The sequence below is a fragment of the Euprymna scolopes genome, chromosome 25 (genome assembly GCF_053919585.1).
Source record: "Euprymna scolopes isolate OS-2025 chromosome 25, ASM5391958v1, whole genome shotgun sequence".
Lineage (NCBI taxonomy): Eukaryota > Metazoa > Mollusca > Cephalopoda > Sepiida > Sepiolidae > Euprymna > Euprymna scolopes.
In genome coordinates this window covers 68,827,383-68,852,934 of record NC_136506.1, presented here as the reverse complement: position 1 = coordinate 68,852,934, position 25,552 = coordinate 68,827,383, and the positions used below count along the sequence as shown (strand labels likewise).

At 33.8% G+C, this 25,552-nt stretch overlaps 1 protein-coding gene across 2 annotated transcripts in view; it reads left to right on the top strand.

The window, feature by feature from the left end:
• Window positions 1–25,552, top strand: part of LOC145247422 (uncharacterized) — a 443,795-nt gene that overhangs the window by 324,790 nt on the left and 93,453 nt on the right. The window contains exon 2 of one of the 2 annotated variants that reach the window (XM_080109182.1): window positions 18,347–18,560. The exons of the other annotated variant lie outside the window; for it this stretch is intronic. Within the exon in view, the coding sequence (XP_079965308.1) occupies window positions 18,347–18,364 (18 nt within the window). The 3' untranslated portion in view covers window positions 18,365–18,560. Of the gene's footprint in view, window positions 1–18,346; window positions 18,561–25,552 lie in introns of those variants that run through there. 2 annotated transcript variants of the gene reach the window in all.

Genomic DNA, 25,552 nt, shown 5'->3' with positions numbered 1-25,552 from the left:
GCCTGGGAAGGTGGTATCATGACAACAGAACTAATACAACACTACCCCCCAAAGGATAGGTAATGTCTTGGGGGAGGTTCTCATAACAACAGAATAGATACTGCACTAAAACTTGTGTTTCGGTATTAAATGATTAATGACAGGATTGGTATGTTATACTTGAGTATCCAACGATTGATATGCAATATTTAGGATATCCAATAGGATAACGTTATAGAAGGTTGATATCCCGTAAGATTGTATTTCGGAAATGAAAAATAATATACAGGCTTTTGGTTAGGATTAAAATGTAAAATAAGTTTGTCAAAAAAGTTTTTGCATTAATTAATCGAAACCAATTACTCGAGGAAGATTGTTAATAAGCTTTTCAGCTGAGCGGCGAGACACCGCGGAGTGAGGATAGTTGAAATCGGTCAGAATTTGACTGTTTAAGGAAGCTACTCGACAAGAATTTGTTAACATTGAACTTGCAAACGACCAGAAATAGCCACATGGAATTGTGTTCTACGGGCGGGTAGTTGTTGGAAAAATTAGAATAATGGAAAATTAGAAGTCAGCGACCGCACTAACCAACAGATAGTAACGTCAATAATTTGCAAATCGCGTATAGGTTGGCACGGACATACCCTAAGATCGGTCTCGGAGAGAATTGTCAAGGGCTCATTAGGAATTCTCTCTCTGCTCCCTGTTTCACCGACTGTATTAATATTCAGAAATGTAAATGTAATCTGAACAAATATCTTACCACACAAGTCCTCACTTAGGATTGTAACTATAAATCTGACCCTTATTGCAGTAGCCTCTTACGTCCAGTGGTAATATGCTTTGTTCTAGGGATAAAATGGGGCGACCAAACTACCAACCAAGAAGTCTGAGACCGCACTAACCAACATGTAGTATTGTCAGTAATTTGGAAATGGCGTCTAGACTGGCCAGACATACCCTAAGATTGGCCCCGGAAGGAATTTACAATCAAGGGCTCCAATGGACCCCTGAGGAAAAAAGATGAAGAGCAAAAATGAACTGGAAGAAAATAACCAAAAGAGATTTAATTGGAATGGGAATAAGCTGGAGGGATGCTGTGGATTTGGCTTTAGATTGAAAACTATAGTATACTTAACTGCCGTATGCATCGCAGAACACGGGAGTTCCTGATCCAAGTCTAAGTGCATTTTATCCACATATTTGTTTTATATTTTTATTGTATCTCAATATGTAAAGCTAAGGATTTATTTAAACGAAAACAGTTGTATTAATCAAGATGCTGACCGGGTCAATTTAATGACATAATCAGAAACATAACCTAAACAATTTTGTGGATGCTTCAGAGGTAAAAGCTTTCCCTCGAGCAAGAAATGATATGAGCTATTGTCAATATTTGAGGATGCGGGAATCGATTTAATGTCTATTGAATGGCAACCGAGTTTTGGCTTTTTTAGAGGAAAGGAAGGAAGAAGGTTTACAATGAAAAGCCTCGGCTGAATAACATATTCAGATAAAGTCGTCTTTATTGTATTTGCAGCGTAAGGGAGACAGCTAGTGAATAACTTTGGTCAATTCCGAAGCGGATTATATGCGCACGTTTACCAATAAATAAAACCTTTACTCTGCCAATATGATCGTCATTCGTACATGAGTATTATATAAAAGGGTCGCGATATATATATATATATATATATATATATATATATATATATATATATACAGAGAAAGAGAGAGAGAGAGAGAGAGAGAGAGAGAGAGAGAGAAAGATGATAGTCTAATGATTCCTTAAGAGTATAAAGCGACAGATTCTGTGTAGCTTAATTGTCATATATTTAGAAACTTACTACGAAGCTATAATCAGTTATTGAGGATTGTCATTATAAATCTGACCCTTATCGCAGTAACCTCTTACGTCCAGTGGTAATATGCTTTGTTCTAGGGATAAAATGGGGCGACCAAACTACCAACCAAGAAGTCTGAGACGGCACTAACCAACATGTAGTATCGTCAGTAATTTGGAAATGGCGTCTAGAAAATCCGGAAAATCAACACAAAATATATCTCCTCGTAATATTTTGTGTAGAATGCTGGTGTAAGAAATATATATATATATATATATATATATATATATATATATATATATATAGGGGATGGGGATGGGATGAGGTGGGGTGTGTGTATTTATATACATATACACATATTATATACATATGTCTGTCTGTCTGTCTCTCTCTCTCTCTGTATAATATATATATATATATATATATATATATATATATATATATATATATATATATATATATATATATATCCTTCCTTAGTCTTCACGTATTGTCTCTCTAAAACTATTTTGTTTTATCTCAAAATAAAATAAATATAAAAGTGAATGGCAGTTTATTTAGGACAAAATGCAGATTTCGTACATTATAAAGCGAATTCTCTATTGGTTATAATATTGTACCCAATATATGTTAGTGATTTCAAAAGTTAAAAAAAAAAACGTTACTAGAGTGGCAGAAGTTAGAATCGAACCTTAACCACTTATCGCTTCAACCTTAGTCGTTACCGTTTGAGCTATCGTCAGATGGATAAGGAAACGTAAAAAATTACCTGACTTTAATGCATAAATGTACCTTTGCGCATGCGTACATGAGCACTTTAAGACAACTTACGCCTGCTTAGTTCCTTTTTTTAAAATTATTATTATTTTTTTACTTATTGATTTAATTTTATTTATTTAGTCAGTTTGACGTAAGTTGTTCTATAGGGAGGGAAGGACAAGTAAGGGATGTGGTAAAGTCTATTATCTATTTATTTATTTTAATTTTCTATTTAAATGTTTGTATTTTTATTACTAAAGGTTATGTATATATATATACACATATATATATATATATACATACATATGTGTATTAATTGTTAAGTGTTAAATATGTTTAACACACTGCTTATCAAAAATTTAAGATCACTTAAAAATCTTTTTAAAAGAACTTTTTTTAAAGGATAGATTTTAAACTCTTCCGACTTAACTTAAGGTTACCAATACTACAATCTAAAAAGTTATGGAAACAAAAAGCTACATTTCAAAGATTTATTTTTAAAATTTACATTTTTATTAAATAAGGCTTTTTACACATGATCAAAATTATAAGACCAGAAACAAAAATTCTATTAAATTGTACAAAAAGTGTATGAAAAGTGTGTGAAAACATTCAACAATCAAACTTAATAATGAGTTCTACCTCCACTGCTTTTGGTGACTTCAAAAATTGTTTGGGGCATGCTAAAAATAAGGGTTCCCATTAAGGTGTAGGGGGTCCTGCTCCAGTTTCTGAAGATGGCTTCACGAAGTTTATTTTTTGTTGAATATTGTTTGCCATTTTGATAAACCCCTCTTGTCATCCATCCCCGAACATTTTCAATTGGGTTCAAGTCCGGTGAGCATGCAGGATGTCCCAAGAGATGGACTCCATTTTCTTGTAGAAAGCTCAAGTTCCGTCTTGCAGTGTGGATAGCAGCATTATCCTGTTGGAATAACCATCCGTCCCCACACAAACGATAACCCTCCATCATCAAAGATGGTCTTTGTAGCATGCTAACATAAGAAGCTTCTGTTTGACGACCCTGCACCACCTGGAGGTCCATCGTCCCTCTGTAAGAAAAGGCACCCCATACCATTACGGACCCTCCACCACTATGACGTGTGGAAAATTTTCAAGGCGCATTTTTGTCATGCCAATATCGCTAGAAGCCATCAGGACTATCTAAATTGAATTTTTCTCATAAGAAAACGGACTTTCTTCCACTTCTCAACATCTCAGGTTTGGTATTCTCGACCACATCTTAAGCGGTCCACTTTGTGACGTGGAAGCAATCGAGGAATTTGTTTAAGCTTTTTATTTACCATGCCTTTTTGTTGTAAGTGTCGTCTGATTGTTATTGGACAGCAATCAACATCTGTAACCACCTTTATTTGACTAGAAGAAAGTTCTCTGTCATTCATAAAAACCCGTCTGATTCTCCTACTCTTTGCAGGAGAAATTTCTTTTTTGGGGGGGGGGCTACCAAAGGATTTTGCTTTTCCATAATTCTCAGTGTTCTTTAGAAAGATGCAAATAACAGTTTTATTGCGATTTACCTTAGCTGCTATCGCTCGCTGTGACAATCCTTGCTTATGGAATCCCAGAATTCGAGAGCGCTCAACTTCGGTTAGTTTTCTTGTTTTAGGCATGGTTACACAGTGATCGGTAATCTCTAACTAAACTAAAAACATAAGAATTACCATAAATCTAACAATTTATACCCTTGGTCTTATAATTTTGATCATGTGTAAAAAGCCTAATTTAATGAAAATGCAAACTTTTAAATAACATTTTTGGAATGTACCTTTTTGTTTCCATAACCTTTTAGATTGTAGTATTAGTAACATTAAGTCGAAAGAGTTTTAAATCCATCCTTAAAAAAGGTTTCTTTTTAAAGATTTTTAAATGGTGTTAAATTTTTGATCAGCAGTGTATGTTAGTACCTGTGTTGAAAGCTATTTTGTTAATGTTAGGCTATATTTTTGTTAATATTGCATGAAGTAATTTTAATCTTTGTGTCACCGCCACACATGCTTAAAACCATCAGAACCAAACAAATTAAATTTGGTCTTATCAGGCCATAGGACATGGTTCCAGTAATCTATGGGCTTTGTTGACATGTCTTCAGTAAACGGTTTGCGGGCTTTCTTGTTCTGAGGTGACAGCCATGCACACGAATTTGAGGAGTACAAAGATAAGTGTATCATGCCTACAGTCAAGCGTGGTGGTGGAAATGTCATGGTCTGGGGCTACATGAGTTCTGCAGGTATTGGAGAGTTACATTTCATTGAGGGAAACATGAACTCCAACATGTACTGTCAAATACTGCAGCAGGGCAATAGCCCCTCCCTTCAGAGACTGTGTCGCAGAGCAATGTTCCAGCATGACAAGGACCCAAAACACATATCCAAGACAACCACTGCTTTACTGAAGAGGCTGAGAGTAAAGGTGATGGACTGGCCAAGCATGTTACCAGACTTGAACCAAGTAGAACATCTTTGGGGTATCCTAAAGCAGAAGGTAGATGTGCGCAAGTCTCAAATACCTGCCAGCTCCGCGACGTCGTAATTGAAGAGTGAAAGCGCATTCCAGTGGCTATAGAGAGTAAAGGCAGTTTTGGATAATGATGGTGGACACACAGAACATTGAGAGTTGACATGCTGTATGTTAATATGGACAACTTTTCTTAAGGGCTGTACTCACTTTTGTTGCCAGGGTTTAGCTTTTAATGACTATATTTTGAATTATATTGGGGGGAAAATAAATTAACTCTGTTATATATGCTGCAGACAGACTATTTTTCATTGTGTCAAAAAATCATTTTTTAAGTGTTGTCCCATGAATACTTAAATATTTGAAGAAATGTGAGAGGCGTACTCACTTATATATATATATATATATATATATATATATATATATATATATATTATTATTATTATTATTATTATTATTATTATTATTTTCACAAAATTTAGATATCATCGGTAACGCCGGTTTCAGGACAGTTGACATAATAAATATACATATATGTGTCAATGTCTGTATTTAGCTATTTTTATAGTATTTAATAGAATTTCCGATTATAACGCCTGAAAAGAAACAAGAGAAAAATTTTCCATCATTTCTATAATGAGTCAATACAAAGTCAACGTGTTTGTTTGAATATATATATATCTACATTAAATAGTACAAATATATTTTCAAAGGTTCTGAGTAAACGTCTTAACATCGAAACGATGGTCTTCGTACACTCTTTCTAATCTTTCTCTCTCTCTCTATCTATCTATCTCTCGCTATATATATATATATATATATATATATATATATATATATATATATATATATATATATATATACTAGAAGGCCGCCTGCCATTGCCAGGGCGTAAAACACGTGTAAATGTATTTTGATTAATGTAGATTTCGTATTTATTATTACATTATATACAGGGTGTTTCAAAAGTCTTGGGAACATAAAGATTTTTAATAACTCAAAAACTATTAGGAGTTAAAAAATGAAATTGGTACCGTTGGAAAGGTTAAAGTTTCAAGTTTTGTGGGGAATCTTCAAACTTGCTCAATATGAGCACCATTCGTCACACGGCAGACATCTAGTCGATAGTCCATTTCCTGCCAAACGCGTTCCAGCATCTTGACGTCAATGGTTCCCACAACTGCCGTTATTCGAGCCTTTAGTTCGTCAATATCTCTTGGAAGGGGCGGCACATAGACTTGTTGCTTGAGAAAGCCCCAAAGGAAAAAGTCACACTCAGTACCCCATATGCGAGTGCTATGCTTGTTAACTTTGCCATTCAGATAGAAGGTCGCCTCATCGCTAAAAACAAGCCGGTCATCAAAGCCGTTATCTTCCAACTTCTCTTGCATTGCAATGCAAAAGTCACGGCGAAGTGGCTTATCAGTGTCCTTCAACTTTTGGACCAACTTGAGCTTGTAAGGTACCATTTGCAGTCGTTTCCTTAAGACACGCCAGACAGTTGCTGGAGCAAGCTGAAGTTCCCTGCTGGCTCTTCTCACTGATTTACGGGGGCTCTGCTGAAAGGCTTCCGGACTTGCTCAACTGCATCTTCTGAAGTTAAAGGGCGACCTGTTCGCTTACTTGGGCACAAACACCCATCTTTCACAAATTTAGCATGCCATCTGACAATGGGTTTCCTTTCAGGGACTTCTTTTTTAAATTTCCTGCGAAATGCACGCTGAACACATGTCCACGATTCAGTCTTTGCAAATTGGAGGACGCAAAACGCCTTGTCTTGTTTAGAGAACGCCATTACTGCACATGGAAAGATAAGACGAAAATCATTAGTATGACCAAAAACTTGATTAAGCAAGCTTTAAAATGACACCAGTTTCATTTTTCTACCTGGAATAGTTCATGAGATATACGCATTTGTAATGTTCCCAAGACTTTTGAAACACCCTGTATATTGGACCCAATATATATAAATGATTTAAAAAGTTTTCAAAAATAACTCGAGGGCCACCACCGAGAATCAAAACTAAAACGTTTAGCTTACGATTTACTTTTTTCGTTTAACGTTAATGCCTGAGCTATGAAGACATGTTTGCTTCAAGGCTAAAAATTAAAACATGGACCAATATGTATTACGTATATATAATTAGTGTATTTCAACATCTGATGAGAGGCTGTTTTGGAATATTTTTGAATGACATATTGTTTGAAATTGTTCGAATAGTCACGAAACAATTGTAACAAATATGAAAATACACATTTAGTTAAAATATTATATGAATTGAAAATCATGAAACTTAATAATTGAGTTAATTAATTTTTACTTTAATTTGTCTTGGTATATGAACATTACCGAGTTTTGATATATTTTAATATATTAACATTTTTGGTTCAAAATATTAATTAAGATACACACACACACACACATATATATGCGTGCGTGTGTGTATGTGTCTATATATATATACACACATATTTACTCAGTTTCGAATTATTTGTCTTTTATTGTAATATCTTACACACCAATAAAAGTCATATATTTTGAAAATGAGTGAATGATTGCGTATCGATTTCGTTTAACATGGTATTTTTAAGACAGATATTTACCGCTCTAGTGTCGAATTATTGAGCTATCTAAATGAGAACTTAAGGTAGTTTATTCATATGTAATTACTGTCCCAAATAGTTAAATTATATATAAACAATATATATATATATATATATATATATATATATATATACGATGAGAATAATGGAAATAGTACTCCGACAAAATAGAGAAATAAAAAGGAACAAGCCGAGTTATGTGTTCATCAACGTTTCGTCTTTACTTCGAAACTTCGCCTGGATGAAGTCTCGAAATAAAGACGAAACGGTGATTTACACATAACTCGGCTTGTTCCTTTTTCTTTCTCTCTCTCTCTCCCTCCCTCCCTCAATATATATATATATATATGCACATATGCATATATATATATATATATATATATATATATATATATATATATATATATATATATATGCGTATGTATAAGTATGTGTATGTGTGTGTGTGTGTGTATGTGTTTGTGTGTGTGTGGAGAGAGATACATTGAAAACCACCGATAATCAACAAATTGATATTTCAGTAAAAAGAATCCTAAGTGCTTTCCATATCGTCCACAGCAGGCGAGTACAAATATGGTTGTGATTTTGACCAATGCTGCAAACGATTTTCGTGACATTTAAAGAATTCTGTTAAAGCACAACAAGAAGGAGAGAGAGATAGAGAGGTGTGAGAGATGGAGAGGGGTGAGAGATGGAGAGCAAATATCGAAAGAAGTGAAGCAATTCAACTAGAATTTTGGAAAGCTTGTTCATAAAACGATGATCTGTCCCATTTGAAATGAAAATAATGTTTTTGGTATTATTTTCGAAATAGAAAGCAATGGTTTTATCTAGTCAACAACTCCGCTCCTTTTCCCACAGTGCGTGATAACTTTTATTTCCTTCTTTCCCATCCAACTGCTTATTTCATCCACAAACTTTTTTTTACCAACCTTTCTCATCTTCATCCGTCTTTCTTCCTCTTCCCTTTTTATTTCTTTCTGTCTTTCATGGTGATCCTCTTTGTCCTATTCTCTATCATCCTCATCACAATAACCGTTCTCCCCTTTCATTTTGTCTTCCCTCCTGTAACGGTAATTTAACCAGAGGACTTGGGGTAGGTGGTGATACTAACTGCAATAGGTTATGTTGGGAAAGTAGAAACCTTCCAGAACCACATAATGTGTTTCGTTCTTAACCACTTTAATACTTACAGGAGAAAATTTGAATGTCTACTGGGGAGAACTTGAATGTTTTCTAGACACTGTCATCGAGTGTCTAGGGTCTCTTTGTACAGGGTTTGCTAGGGCATCCTGGCATGATGATACTTTTCCCCTACAATTAAACCCTGACTAGATATTCAAAATTTCGCAGTATTCGCGGGCAATTAAGATCTTTTCTTTTACTTAGGAGTCATAATTTTTCAAGGCTCGAAGACCACTCGAGTTGATGAATGAAAGATGTTAATGGTGGAAGTTGAGTATAATTTAATTACTCATAGGGATGGTTCAACATGGATTTGAAGGCTACCATCCGGAAAACAGGCCAGTAGAACAATGCTCCACAAACGGGAAGTTCTGGGAAAGAAGCTTTGTTCATGTAATCTGCGTTTAAATTTTAGCACAGATAGAGAGTGCTGCATGGCTAGCCAATACTGGCTTTTACGAGGAATGGTGCACCTTCTCCAAGTGCTGTTGTCTCAAGTAACAAAGTGAATCTCGATACTACACCAAACAAGCGAAATTCCTGTCCTAGAAAACAGTCAGACCAAGAGACTTAAAAATATATACTATAACATATTAAAATGGTCACTTGAGGAGAGGAAAATCATCTCCGCAACTTCTTTACTAACTCAGTGTATAACATGCAAAACTGAATTTTAATCAAACATCTGAATATGCATGTATCTCGTTTAGAAATCAAGTGCTAACCTTGAAAGGAAAGGGGCCCCTTGATTTCTGAGAAGATCGACTGAAGGGAACTGCAACAGCATAAACTAACTGATCATATCAGTATCGCGTAATTGCGACAACTCACTGGCATCCAATCAATATCCTCTATTATCAGATGTAAAATATTCAGATTGCTTGCTCACGGTAAGCGTTCCAGTGTAAGCTTATGTAAAATATGAGTTGAAGGTTATAAAGCGCATACATCAAATTCGTTTCCAATGTGGCTGGAGAAATGGTTTTATCATTTCACCGCTCCTGTAGATATCTTACTGCCGATGCAATCCTCTACCTATAAAGGAACCATATACATCCTAGGACGGAGTGCTGTTGACACATTTGGGCAGGAGATGCTCGTATACCTAACCTGCCTTGACAGAGTTCAAAACCGACTTCGTAATCTAGAAGGTGATACCCTTTTTTCTTCGCTGCAAGCTCTTTTTCACTCCAAACAAGGCACATTGCCACTAAGGTGTGAGGATCTACCATGTTGGATCGTGTTAAACAACTGTGTAATTGAGCATTACTATTTATGTTCACATTATATTTAAACTTCTTAATACAATCAACGAAGCAGGAAATAGGGAGCGGATTCTAAAGTCTGGCAACTCGAGGGAAAGAAACTAGTAGTGTAGAAGGTTTTCCGGTATCAAGGGACCAAACAGTGCAGGGGTTGGGATTTTGCTGTTTGTCAAGTTAGCTAAGAGTATTTACGTTGAAAGAGTACAAGTACTATTAATTCATCAGAAAGCACAGGGATACAACATTGTGGCAATGAGACAGAAATTGGAGCTCGGCCGACAGTTTGGGGCTATTAGATTTGAGACTCTTTTTTGGACCTTATCTAAGAGTAAGAGACTAGTAGTAGACGCACCAGCTCAGATATGGCAGCAACACTCCATGCCTGGGCTAATTGTGCCTTTATAAAAATATAGTATGCTCTTTGATGTGAGTCATTTTCCAGTACGGTAGAAGAACCCATCTTCTTTACAGCAGTCTTGACAATTCTCTAAATGTATTTGTTCCAATTTATGTTGCCTGTGAATTTTAAGCCGAAGAGTTTGAAGAATGAGCTCCCCGGTAGTCAAAGCGATCGGTGATTGATATGTGTTTTGTAGTTGTTAAAAGAATTATGAAACGTGAAAAGAAACAATCATTTATTTAAAAAGAATGTTCTTTATTTATAATTCGACCATTTTCCTTTTCAGAATACGTTTGGCTTCCTTTTTCTCGTTTGGCTTCATTTCCGTCCTGGACGTGTCTATCTGTCAACCTATGACATTTACACGATAAATAAAACCTGTTTTTCTATTCGTTAAGCACGAATCCACACACCCTTATTTTCTTTTCCTAGCATATTTACTCAAGTCTTATAGTTTTCCCATTTTTTCGATTAAAAAAAAACGTCTTTACAGAAATAAAATGGCGCCTTGTCCTCCCGCTCCAAGAGCAAAAAATGTCAACAGAATATCTTCAAGTGCTTCAGATTTTTACAAGTCTGAACCAACAATGTTTGACATTCTGTTTTGTTTTCTTACATGGGACAGTACTAATGACTTTAGCTGACATGATTCTTCGTGCTATATGTTTGTTTGATATGCCCAATCACTTCATCAGCCATTACAATCCAAGACCTAATGAAAGTTTAAGGTCTGAGCTACACGAACGATTTTCCTCTGGGAAGCAATCACACTAGGCTTGTATTTAAGCAAATAACCACATCTATATTCATGTTTTAACTGTCAAGTTGCATTGCGCAAGTGGTGTCGTTGATATATATTTACATTCGTATACAATGTTTAAGTGAAAATGCAAGGTGCTGTCGGATTCATCTGACTACTTTATCCTTAATACCTCACCAGGGTTAGAACATAAATGGAAGCATAACAACATCCGTATATGAACTAGTTGTAGAATCACAATCGTACAGAAATCATGTACATAATATTTATATATATATATATATATATATATATATATATATATATATATATATATATATATATATATATATATGTTTCTGTTACATCTCGAAAGACAAACGATGCCTCGTAGGGGCAGCTGCGCGTGTAATTTTGAGGTAAGGGTTGCACAATCGCCAACCACACCTCTCCTGAATCGGCACTGCTTGAGTCTAGTGGCAATGAGAAGTCCAGGACGACTGGAAACATTGCCGAGATAAAAGGAGAGCACGTGCAGCACCTGGAAGTTTTTAATGATCATTTAGCACTGACCAGGTTCAGAGTTGCTTTACTTTGGTGATCCAGCGGGAACGAGTGTGTCAATGTGATTATGCCACACACACACACACACACACACACACACACACACACACACACACACACACACACACACACACACACACACACATATATATATAGTGAGAGACAGAGAGAGACAGAGAGAGAGAGATAGATGTCATTTGTATTTTTTTTGCGATACGTTTTGAATGAATTCAATCATTAATGAAAGTACATTTTTACCTAAATGCGAGTTGGGAAGAATTTTACCTTTAACCCATTTGGTACCCCATATGGGGAGAGGGATATATATTTTTTTTAAATATAATTATTCCCTGATATTTGTTTCGTTATCTACGACTCATTCGAGTGGCTGAATCTTATCTTACCGTGGGATCCCGATTTCGAATGTGCGTAAATTTAGCTTTATAAATAAGGCTGTGACAACAGCATTTTCTTTTCATTGTTTTGACTCTTGAGTATATATCTGTTAATATATGTTTTTAATATATATTAATATATGTTTTTAATATATATTAATATATGTTTTTAATATATATTAATATATGTTTTTATATAGACTAATGTGTTTCTCGGTTGATTAACTGTGTCTTGCTGTCTTGGATATATACTTGAGAGTCAAAAGAATGAAAAGAATATTGTGTTGTCATAGCCCTATTTATAAAATATAAAATTTATCTACGAAACAACGGTATAAATATAAGTTCATTAAATAAACGCCCTACACACACACACACGCACACACACACACACACACACACACATATATATATATAAATATATATATATACACAGTGGGGAAAATAATTGTTGGACACATCCTATTATTCTTTATTTAACACATTTTGTATGCAGCGAATGACGCGAAAATTTAACAATAAATAGTTACTAATTTAACAATAACAAATAACTTTAAAATTGGAACCTTTTAATGCATAACAAAAATTATATAATGTATATGTGTTAAATAAAGAATAATGGGATGTGTCCAACACTTATTTTCTCCACTATATATATATATATATATATATTTATATATATATATATATATATATATATATATATATATATATATATAAAGTACCCGTCATTGATTGGGTTCAAAAACAGCCTACAGAAAATCGACTCTGATTTATGAAAGTATGATAGGTTATGAAAAGGAAGGGTTGTAAAGACAAAGCTTCGAATTCGAGAGTATCAAAACCAAAGCAAAATATGATGAAAGTAAAAATAAAAAAGATAAACCCCATAATGTATTATACCATACCTGTTCACACTGAAACACTTATCACAATATTTTGTGGATCTATATTAAAAAACCTTGTTAAACTTTGTGATATATTTCCATCCTATGCGGTCACGTGCGAACGAACACCCCATAATTTTATTATACCATATTTCTTCAAACTGAAACATAATTATAAAAGTATACTTACGCATATAGATATGAAAAGACTTTATTAAAGTTTGTGCCTATTTTCATTCTATGGAGGCCAGGCACGAACGCAGACCCCACAATTTTTATGAACCACCGTTCTGCCAGATCAAACATACCCATTCCTGATCCTCGATACATCTTCTATCATTATATGTAATCAGTTTTTTAAAATAGTCAACCATATAGGGGCTTTTTCGTTACCAGACACACACACAGACACACACACAGACACACACACACACACACACACACACACACACACACACACACACACACATGTTTAGCTTTATATTATAGATACCATAAGTCGGTATATATACATTTAGAGGATATATATATTTGTTTTCTATCTATACGAATTGTCAATATCAGAAAATTTATGTGAAAACTTTATTTACCATTTTTGGTACCAATGATAAAACGATAAATATTTATTTATCTATTTTTAATAACTAATGAAATTAAAATTGATGGATCACCCCTTCAGAGGTTTATTTTCATTTTGAAAAAATTAATGCACGTCTTACATGATTTTTACGGTATTTTCAAATAAATATTAACATTTGTTTTCATACTCAAAGGCATAAGTGTTCCATGCATATGCATTCATCAGTGTAGAAAATGATGATTACTGCCAGTCGAGTTATTCGAAACCAATTTTTTTTAAAAGGTAGACACCACTTATCAAGGCCCGGAAGCCACTCGGGGATAAGGGTCATTGCGTATACAGTAATCAAATTACAAAGTCACCCTTGTCTTCGTAGGCTAGTATTTTATCTTAAGACCATCAGAAATAACAACATGCACTGAATGAACTTAAATGCATATAAATGCCATGTCGGCAGGGTCACATAGTTAACAATTGGGAATATTCGACAATCGGAAATCGGAATATATATATATATATATATATATATATATATATACACTGCGTATCAAATTATTAACGAGTTTACATTTTTTTAAATATTTAAGGAAATAAAATAATAAATAAAAATCTATGGAACTTTGAAGAAGTGCTTACAATACTATTCAGCTACTCCAGTCCGATAATAAAAGTATTTAAAGCAATATTAACGAAACTATGGCAAAAATAGGAATATCTGTTAATTTCAGTGTGTCAAGTTTATTAATGAGGTTGAGAAAAAAACACAATATACCCATAACTTGTTTATTGAAATAATATTCAAACATTAAATGAACTAGGAAAAATCCTTAGAACACAATAACTACATAGCAATTTCTACGTTGACATAGGGCATATGCGATCTTTTTTGTATGAATGACATGCTCTTAAATTGGCGTCCACTTGCATAGATACCCCAAAGCTTCTCAATTGGGGTCAAATCAGGTGAATTTTTAGGCCACTCTATCTTACGACTCCAGTTGTTGCAAATACTCTCTGCTTTTATTTGCTGCATGTGAGGGAGCATTATCCTGCATAAAAATAATGATTCTTCTGAACGTCAACTTTTGCTTCTTCAGCCATGGTTCAAAGTGCTCCTTCAGAAAAGCTATGTAAGCATTTGACATCATTTTTACGCCTTCTGGGACTCTCTATGGGCCAACTAAAATACCTCTGATAATCCCACCACCTTGTTGGCGCCATAAACGCTGATGATGATGTCGTCCATCTAGGACCCATCTCTTGCTCCAGCCATCTGGGCCATCAAGAGTGACATGCACTTTATCCGTGAACAAAACTTTGGAAAAATCCCTTTTCATGTTGTTCTCTGTCCATTTCTATCGGTTTTGTATGTAACAGATTTAATAGAGGCGTTGTCACGGCTTAACAGACTTTGCTACTTATTTCAGAAGGCGATATTGATTACTTTTTGAGAAATTCTTTAATCCGGCCTGGTCAAAGACTTTTCGACTTGTCTGCCTAGGCTTCTTAACTTCACGTTTAATTTGGTGTAGAGAACGGCGTGAAACGACTCTTGATTCACATTTATCAGCTTTCTTACGTACCTTTATAGGGTCCTTGACAAATGTCTTCACAGTTTGATGGTACCTTCCTATCATTTTCGATATTTCGAGGGTAGTTTTATATTTTGCTAGCTGTTCTGTAATAAGACTCTTTTTAGAAATACTCAATCTCTCTTCACAACCCATTTTATTGACGAAACAAACTGCCTTGTTAATAATTTGACACACCTTAAATACCGTGGATTCAGCAAGTTGTTTACATTGCGCGGACCAGTACGAAAGGTTCACAGTACACACAGCTCAGCATTGCCAACGTTTCCGAAGGTTTTGATCCGAAACTATCGGTAAGTTTCTTAAACTGGTAAAACAATGTTAATAATTTGGCACGCAGTGTATATATAATGTATATTTCGGTGACCGTCAGATAAGACGGAGCAAATTTTAATTGGAACCAATTTTAATAAATTTATCATATATCGCTTGTGTAAAACGACTGCTAACTCACGAAACCATGTTTGTTTAGTGTAGGCTAGAGATTGCAATACCCGGTATCTTGTGAAATATTGGTTTTTAAAGATGATTTAGTTTTAACTTTAAGGGTCGTCTTTTACGCCGAAATATACGATATATATATATATATATATATATATATATATATATATATATATATATATATATTGAAATGCGACTTGTTCTTTGTTTCATTAGCAAAAAAAAGTAAAATAAAAACAAATAAATAAATTAAAAAATAGAATGCGCGCTTTTCTAAAATGGCTTTTAGTGAAAGGTAATTCTTATAAGTGACCTTCTCTTAATACAATGCACTTAGAGTTATTTGTTTTTTACGCGCTTTTTTATATACAAACGGAAAACAAGTCAAGAATGTAAAACACTTTGAATTGCTTCTTCACTAAGAGAAGAAAATTTATACAGGTTATCTGAAATGAGTTCAAATTCTGATGTTATAAAAATATTGTGTCTGGTGTCAGAAGTCATTCGAACAGATGTCTCGTGTTTGGCTTAAGAGAACATGAAAGTGTCGGTATCAAACAGAAAAATTAAATAAAGTCTATATTGTCTTTGATGCATTCTACTAGGAAAAGCATTAAGAAAGACAGGAGCATTTCTAACGTACGCCCTTTCAATCTGTTCTGTAGATACGCCCATTCAATCGGTTATTAAGATGCGTCCATTTAATCTATTCTTCAGATACGTCCATTCAATCTGTTCTTAAGATGTGCCCATTCAAATTGTTCTTACATTGCGCGCATTCAATATATTCTTAAGATGCGTTTATGTAATGTGTTTTTTAAAATGCGTCAATTCAATACGTTTTTAAGATACGTTCATTCAATTTGTTCTTAGGACGCGTCCATTCAATCTGTTCATAAGATGCGTCCATTCAATCTATTCTTAAGATGCATCCATTCAAGATGTTCTTAAAATGCGTCAATTCAATACGTTTTTAAGATACGTCCATTCAATCTGTTGTTAAGATGGAGTAGTTCAATTTATTCTGTACTTGTTTGTCAAGTACTTTTCACGGAATATGATCCGACGAACTTACTGAACTTATATCTCTCTCCCAATATAATACGTCCTCGACTAGAACCAAAATCTCACCTTTTTACTGTAACTGTCCAAAAAATGCAAAAAAATTTTTTTCTAATTATTAACCTTCTTACCTCCGACTGATTGCCTTTGGGAGTACCATTACTGCTTTTTTTTCGGCGACTGTATGCAGCAAATGAAATATGAACACATATCTTCCTACAGGATTCCCCACTTCAACTTTAATGTAACAGATCGACAAAAATGCAATTTACAACTTCCAAATGGCAAACCAACAAAATTGCTTTTTACATTTAAACGTAACATACCGTCAAAAAACTTAATTCAAACTTAATGGTGAGCAACAAACGCAAGATGCTATTTCATGTATAAATGTTACAGACTGAAGAGAAGTTTATATGAAACTTAAATGTAACAGACTTGTACTTGCAATAACCCTTATCCCTGAGTAGCTTCCGGGCCTTGATAAGTGGTGACCGACCACTGTGTAAAAAAAAAGACAGATAAAAATTTAAGTAAAGAATGCCAGACGTCAAAAAATGCTATTTCAAACTTAAATGTAACTGACCTTCAAATTCATATTTTGAAGGTACGGGCGAGTGACCATCATGAATACCATTTAAAGTTAGATGTGCCAGAATAAAGAAACTGCCATTTTTAATTCAAACACAAGAAAATTTTATATCTAACTTAAACGGGACAAACTAAAGAAAATGCTGTTCGAACATGGCAGACAATAGAAAATACTAGTCTTATTTTAAATAATACCGTTAAAAACAAAAATGCTATGTCAAACTTTAATGTAGCAAACCAAAAAGTCTTATTTAAAAAAATAGCCTTACAGACCAACAAAAATGCTATTTCAAAATTAATTATGACAAACCAACAAAATTCAATTTACAAAATTAAATGTTACAGATCAACAAAAATCAAATTTAAAAACGCCATAAATAATCAAATACCACCTAATTTACAACATTAACAATTCTACACTACCACCTTACATTCATTAACTATTATCCTCGAGTGGCCTTTGTGATTTGATAAGTGATGACTCCAAAGTAAGAAAAAAACAAATATTCTATTTAAAACCTTAATGTGATATACTAAGAAAAATCCTACTTCAAACTTAAATATGACAAACCAAACAATATGCTATGGAAACTTAAATGTAACAAATTAACAAAATAATATTGCCAACTATTACATGACAGACCGACAAAAATACTATTTCAAACAAGCGTGACGGACGATCAAAATGTACGAAGATCATATAAAAATGTTTAGACGTATCTTGAATGACGGACTTGCATCAAAGTTATAATATTCATGTTTTCATTAAGAGATTCACGCCTAACCAAATGGAATCAAGCTAAAACATCAACCTTAAACCTCAAAAGGAGGTAAGAAGCCAATTATTTTTCTGGTTTTGCCGTACGAAGAAATAATTACCTTTGAAATTGGAAAATGTTTTGTTTATTCATATACTGTTTCTTTACAAATTCTTTCTTTTCAAGTTAACATATTTTTGTTCTTTTTTTTTCTTTTTTTCAGGTAAGAAACAATTTTTGAAATCGAAAATGTTTGAAACTGAAAAGAAATCGTAAGCGTGAATGATATCAGGTAATGTATAGACATAAAATGAGTAAGGAAATATGAAAAGTTCGACTATGAAATTCATTATTTGTAAATAAATTTTCATTCAGATTTTCAAAAGGATCCAATGGATAATGTAAGGAAAATAAAATTCTTTTATTTAAACATGACAAAGAGCCGATTGATTTAGTACAAGGTCACACGTACAGATGCGCGGATCCAGATAAAATTACAAGCAGCGAATACATATATATATATATATATATATATATATATATATATATATATATATATATAGCATTTCAGCTCGGCGTTGCCCGGGTGTTTAGATGTGTGTGTTGACAAAAAAAAAAGTTTGTACTAGAAAGGCAGGCTCGAACCCGTACCCCGAAAGAGGAAAAGAACGGGAAAAAACTTGACGTCTTTGCTGTTACGACCACCGCCAAACCGGAAGCGACGTAGATTTTAATTAAGGCTAGACAATCGAAAGGAGAGGATGACTTTAAAAAATATTGGCCAAAAAAAGCGACCTCCCTGTAGAAAAATGCCAAGTTGAAGGTGAAGATATTAATATTTTTAGCCAATTTTTCGATATTTGTTGTTTGAAATGTTGAACTTCAAAACGATACTGATATATGCAAACATGCATACATACATACATACATACATACATACATACATACATACATACATTTATATATTGGTAACTAAATTTTTCAACCCAAACCGATTAAAACGCTGGCCCTATCTCTGAATACTCTTTATGTAAAATTTCAAATGTTTAGACCAGAAATTGTCTGAGAGACCGCATAGGTCCATTTTTTTTAAACTTTGATATATATATATATATATATATATATATATATATATATATATATATATGCGGTTCTGAATTTTTATTCATTATGTTTTTAAGCATACTTTCAGGTTGTTTTTTTTTTTATTAAATTGAGGTATCTATCGAAATTATTAAATATATATTATCATCCCGGTTATATTAAACAGTATGTTCATATTGATACGTGAAAAATGTTTGGAAAAAAAAATTATATACAATGATTTATAATTTAAATGCAACATTTGGTTGTATGTTTTTCTTCATACTTCACATCACTTTACCATCTCAGAATCCTATATTATTTAGCAGCCTTATCTATATAATTATAAAACTGTAGAACATCCGGGCATCCTTGGTTGACTAGTGAATATATATATATATATATATATATATATATATATATATATGTATATGTATATATATATATATATATATATATATGTATATATATATTTGTTGTTGATTTTTTTAAACGATAATAAGGTAAACTTAGCGCCTCTGCCTTTGAAATCTTGTTTCTTAGAAAATCGGGCATATTTTTGTTTGGACGTAAACAAACAATATTTTATTTATTCATCATTTTTTTTTTTAAAAACAGTAATCTACGAACAAGCATGTTTTGGGTCCCGTTTGACTGTTTCTAGAAATCGAACCCCAGAGCTCATAAATAGTATGATACCAATCTCTCTTACTGGCATTATGTTTAGACCGGGTAACTTCATGTATATATATATATACAGGGTGTCCATAAAGTCCGTGTGAACTTTAAAAAAATTATAACTTTATTTGTATTTGCAATAGAAATAATCTGTAAAATGGATTTGAAAGAAGTAAATCTATATTTTTTAAGCTTTTATTGAAATTTTATTTAACTTTCTACATGCCCTCCATCATTAGCAATACAAAGGGTAATACGATTTCGCAGTTCACAAAAAAAAAGTCCGGCTTCTACTCCATTACGCTACGAAGCCATAACAATTTTGCTACTTATGTTTATCGCTTACATATTCACGTATATTTGTGGTGGATATTTTTAAAACTATAATACAGTTAACTTAACGCCCCCCCCCCTTGGAGATCTTGTTTCTTAGAAAATCGCCCATATTTTTGTTTGGGCGTAAAAAAATAAAATTTTATTTATTATTCTTAAAAACACTAATAAAATAAGAAATCTACGTTGAATGAATGCCGCCATTTGCATATTATATTAAAGAACATCTATTTTAATAATTAGTACGTTATTGCTATTAGTTGTATTAGAATCTCTGTAATTGCTTTATGTAGAAATAACGTGTCACGTTGATTTATTTAATTTATTTTTAATTGAATTCATATTTAATTTAGTTTCAATTATTATTAGCTGACAGCAGTTTCGTTTAAAACCGGAAGTAAGCTTACTTAATGAAGCTACGAGGGTTATTCCCCTTTTAAGTTATGTAAGTTACTTCGCGTTTGATTTTCATAAAGCAAGATGGATATGTTTTGTGCTTCCCTAAATCCAATATGTGGTCATTTTTTTGTAACAAGATCTGGTTTATTTTAAATAGTATGTTACTAATCTCTCTCTGACTGACATTATGTTTTGCCCGGGTAACTTCATATATATATATATATATATATATATATATATATATATATATATATATATATATATATATATGGTGACCATAAAGTCTGTGCGCACTTTAAAAAATTTATAACTTTATTTATATTTGCAATAGAAATAATATGTAAAATTGATTTCAAAGAAGTAAATATATATTTTTTAAGCTTTTATTGAAATTTTATTTGACTTACCACATGCCCTTCATCATTAGCAATTCAAAGATTTTGCAGTTCTTTGAGAGAAAGTCACCTGCATACGCATCTCCTTGAGAAGAGTTCTCTAAAGCATTGAATTATTCCCTTAAACTAAACGGCTTTAAGCTGAGTGGGTATGGAATTGCCCCAGGTTACCCTATACGTTTTCAGCAAACTGGAAAACCTTTATAAGCTGTCGTTTTAAAGGTGATAAGGTGGAAAGTAAGTAAATTTACCAACAAAAGCTTGCCAAATGATTTATAGTAATGTCTGAAATCACATTAGTTATTCTAGCTTTCAAATCTTCCAATGAACTAGGTTTGGTTGCATACACAATTGTTTTCACATATCCCCATAAAAAATCTAATGGAGTCAAATCTGGCGAACGTGGAGGCCAATGAAATGGCCCACCCCTTCCGATCTATCTGTTAGGAAATTCCTGATTTAGAAACTGTCTAACACGCCGAGCAAAGTGACAAGGAGCTCCATCTTGTTAAAACACTGTATCATCTTTCAAGTTTAATGGTTTAATTAGTTGCGGAATAAAGTAATTCTGCAACATATCTAAGTAGCTGTTACTGTTAATAACACGATCTTCAAAAACATATAGTCCTATGATTCGATTTATTCCCAAAGCACACCACACATTAACTTTAAGAGAGTTCATGTTCAACAGTTTCAGTTTCCCAAATTCGGCAATTATGCCTGTTGACCTTGCCACTAATATGAAATGTTGCTTCATCAGAAAACAGTAAATTGTTCACAAATGCACCATCATTGCAAAGTTTTTCATTGAACTGGTGACAGAAAGTTAGCCGTACATAATAATCCTCTTCTAACAACTGTTGATGTAATTGAATTTTGTAAGCTTTCATATGAAGTTTTGCCCGTAGAATCTTATGCACAGTAGACTTTGGCAGCCCGAGCTCCAATGATGCCCGTCTTACAGACTTTCTTGGACTTGCAGTAAAGGATTCTTCTATGAAAGTAACACTTTCGTCACTGACACATGGCCTTCCAGACCGTGGTTTATCATGGACAGAGCCTGTCTCTTTAAATTTGTTCATCCATTTAACGATGGTGTTCCTATGAGGCGCTTTTTTATTGTATTGAATTCTAAACTTTCTTTGTACAGCAATAGTAGATTTCAATTCAGCCAACCAAAGGACACAGTTTACTTTTTCCTCAATTGAAACCATGGGATCAAACTGATTCTGAAAAACAAAAGAAAATATTTTTTACTTATTTTTTACTTATCTAAAAATTGTTACGAATTTTGTGGTAGAAAATTATTCAATAACTATACTTAAAACTAGATACATGAAACTTTATAACATTTTTTACAGATTATTTCTATCGCAAATATAAATAAAGTTATAATTTTTTTAAAGTGCACACGAATTTTATGGACACCCTATATATATATATATATATATAAAATTTTGTTGAAAATTCAAAGACTCACGTTTTTTTATAACCTTTGGCTATTTCCTGGAGTTTTCCATTACAGCTCTTTCATTAATGAGTTGGCAATTTTACGATTTATGTTTCCGTAAAAATATCCTGTCCCCACCAAATTCTTTTTTTTTCTTCTTTTTTTCTGATGAGAAGCAGTTAGCTTCGATATGCCATGGCCTAAAGAGATTTCTCCATTATTCCTCTTTCTGTTACCCCTATTGACTTGATAATGTGATAAAGTCTCTATGTAACTTTACTTTTTTCGTATTATCTCTCTCTTTCCATATATATATACATATACATATATATATATAGTGTAGAAGCGGTTTCGTCATGTTAATAAACAAACCAGGACACGTATGCATACTGACGACTCACGTGTCGAGTTAATGTCGCGTCAACATTTAAGCCGTTACTTCGGCATGGCTTCACCGAATGAAATGCATATATATGCATTACGATCGAAGGAAAAAAAGGGAGGAGACGAAAAAGGAATAGGCACATAGCCAACTTATTTTGCACATCAACGTTTTACCCGAGCGAAAGAATAATGGCCAGCTGAAATAGGCGAATTTATTCCGAAACAGATGCCATGTTTGATAAAACTACAGAAAAACAAACAAAAAAATAACACACAGTTGTCTCCTTGTATTAATCTCTTAAAAGTACACACGCACGCACACACGCACGCAAACACACACACACACACAAACAAAAGAAAAAATGCTGTAAGATTTTCGATTAATAAAATTAAACCCATTCAGATCTAAAGAAGATGTATCACAAGGTAGTTAAAACAATATTAAAAAAACTGCTTATTCTTAAGTAATCTGTAATGTGAACTATTCACGCATGCGCATTCGTGAAACAGCAATCATAAAATCAAGTATGTCAATGAGGTTTGGTCAATGTGGGGGAAGCCTTCATACCAGGCAATTGCTATTTATTTGGACCCTCCCAGAGTGCTCCCCTCCGCCCATATTAAAAAAAACGACCTTGTGTTTAATTTGCTCTCATGCGGAAGCAAATAAATACATACAAGTACTTTAACGAATATACCCTGATGAACAAATGGAATTTATGCCACCTTGGCGTACTACCCCAAATAATGCGACATGCAGCAAAATCCTACCCCTTCACTCTCGATATCTCTAGATGTCAGAACACCTTTTACTCTGATAGTTTATTCCTCGAACTGCTAGACTTTGGAATTACCTTCCTGCTTTCTTGGCTGTACTAGATTACAAACAGCATAGGGTACAATCACATTGACACAGATCTCCGAAATTAAGCAACACTGAGCCTGGCCAGTACCAGATGGGTGATCATTTCGAAAGGCGAGGCGCTGTATGTACTGCGAGGTAAAATACCAGGTTGGGAAACTGGTGCGGTCTATCCTTTTCTCGAGAGTAGATGTGTCTCTCTTAAACCGTGGTAGGCACCCCGTGTAGTGATGGTGTGACGATAAAAAATAGCCTTGATAGACCTGGCGAATCGTCAAGTATTCGGCTATGGACAAGATTTGAATTACACTATGAACTCCTGTAGTGAGTTCAATCTCGGTTGCGGTTGTATGTTACGTAACGTTTAGCTTGCAAGAAATTCAGTGTAATGTGAACAGACGTCTCACTGCTCAATTCCACACGGTTCATTGTTGGACTCGATCCTAAATAGAAGTCCTTATATTCCAAGTATTAGTATACCTTATTTGGAGTAGAAAAGTAAAAATAAAACAAACAAAAAGCTTCAGCCGTGCGTTGATTACTGTCCAATTCAGACTGATCTTCATGACTGAAGCCGGGTAAATAATAAAGCGTGGACAGAAGTTTATTTCTACTAAATATGCCTTGATTGCACAAAAGATTTGAAATTTATATTAACGATTCGATGACAACTATATTTTAAGCGTCATCTTGTTTATTATCTCTTTAACGTTTGAGAGTTTCGTGCTAAATTTGAAAATTGCTTTAAAGAAACTTATTATATTGCACGTGTTTTTTTTTTTTTATCAGTGATTATTATGGAACTATTTCTGTTCTTTGTTTTTTTTGTTCGTATTTCTTTTCTTGTTCTATCTTCACAATTGAAAGTTGGCGACCACGCCTTTCAAAACAATGGTGTTTCGTAATTTTCTGAAGTATCCGTACTATCATTCCCATTTAAGGTATAATTTGCCCAACGTTTCAGCCGATGTATATTCCGCAAAATTGCAGGTGCGTGTTTCCCAACTCTAGAATATTTATCAGGAACTAGGGAACATATACAGAATTCATTTTATTTGGATTTCTAGGACTACTGTTCTCATCTTGAATATAATTTTCACAACGTTCGGTCGATTTAACACCCGACCTTCTTCAGGTGAATTTTACGAACTCTGGAATCTTTCTGTTGAACTGTGGAATTTGCACGGAATTTCGGACGGAACCATTTATTTATATAACGCCGGTAAAATGCTCTCGTTCCGTCAGCCATAACTGGATAGAAGTCCGAAGAAATTGGCAATTGTATTATTAGTTAATTTATTTATTGCGAACTATTATCTTCATCTTTTTTAGTTGTTGTTTCGTCTGGTAACCGCGACGGGATAGGAACTCCGAATCTCCTAACTGCATCCTTACAATTACTACCTTCCATAGTTGTTGTCGTCTCACTACATTTTGGTCCAAGTAAGCCTCTGGCCGGCTTTGGGTAGGACTTAAACCGCTATTTTCAGACAATTCTCACCTGGAACCGTAGATATACAACGTCTATATCCACGGGCCCCGAAGGGCGATCAAGATTTTTTTTTTTTGTCTTATAAATCCATGCTTGTTCGTTATCTGATCTTTCATGGTCGAGTCTGTACCGAATGGTATATATAATATATATATTATTTTAATTAGAATTCATTGTTGAGATGAGTATTATTTATTGATTTATTTATTGCGGCCTATTATTCTCATCTTTATTAGTTGTTGTTTAACGACGTTTCGGCCAACTATTCCTCTGGCTTTCATCAGGTGGTAACTGCAACCGGATAATACTCATCTCAATATGGCCGAAACGTGAAACAACAACTAAGAAAGATG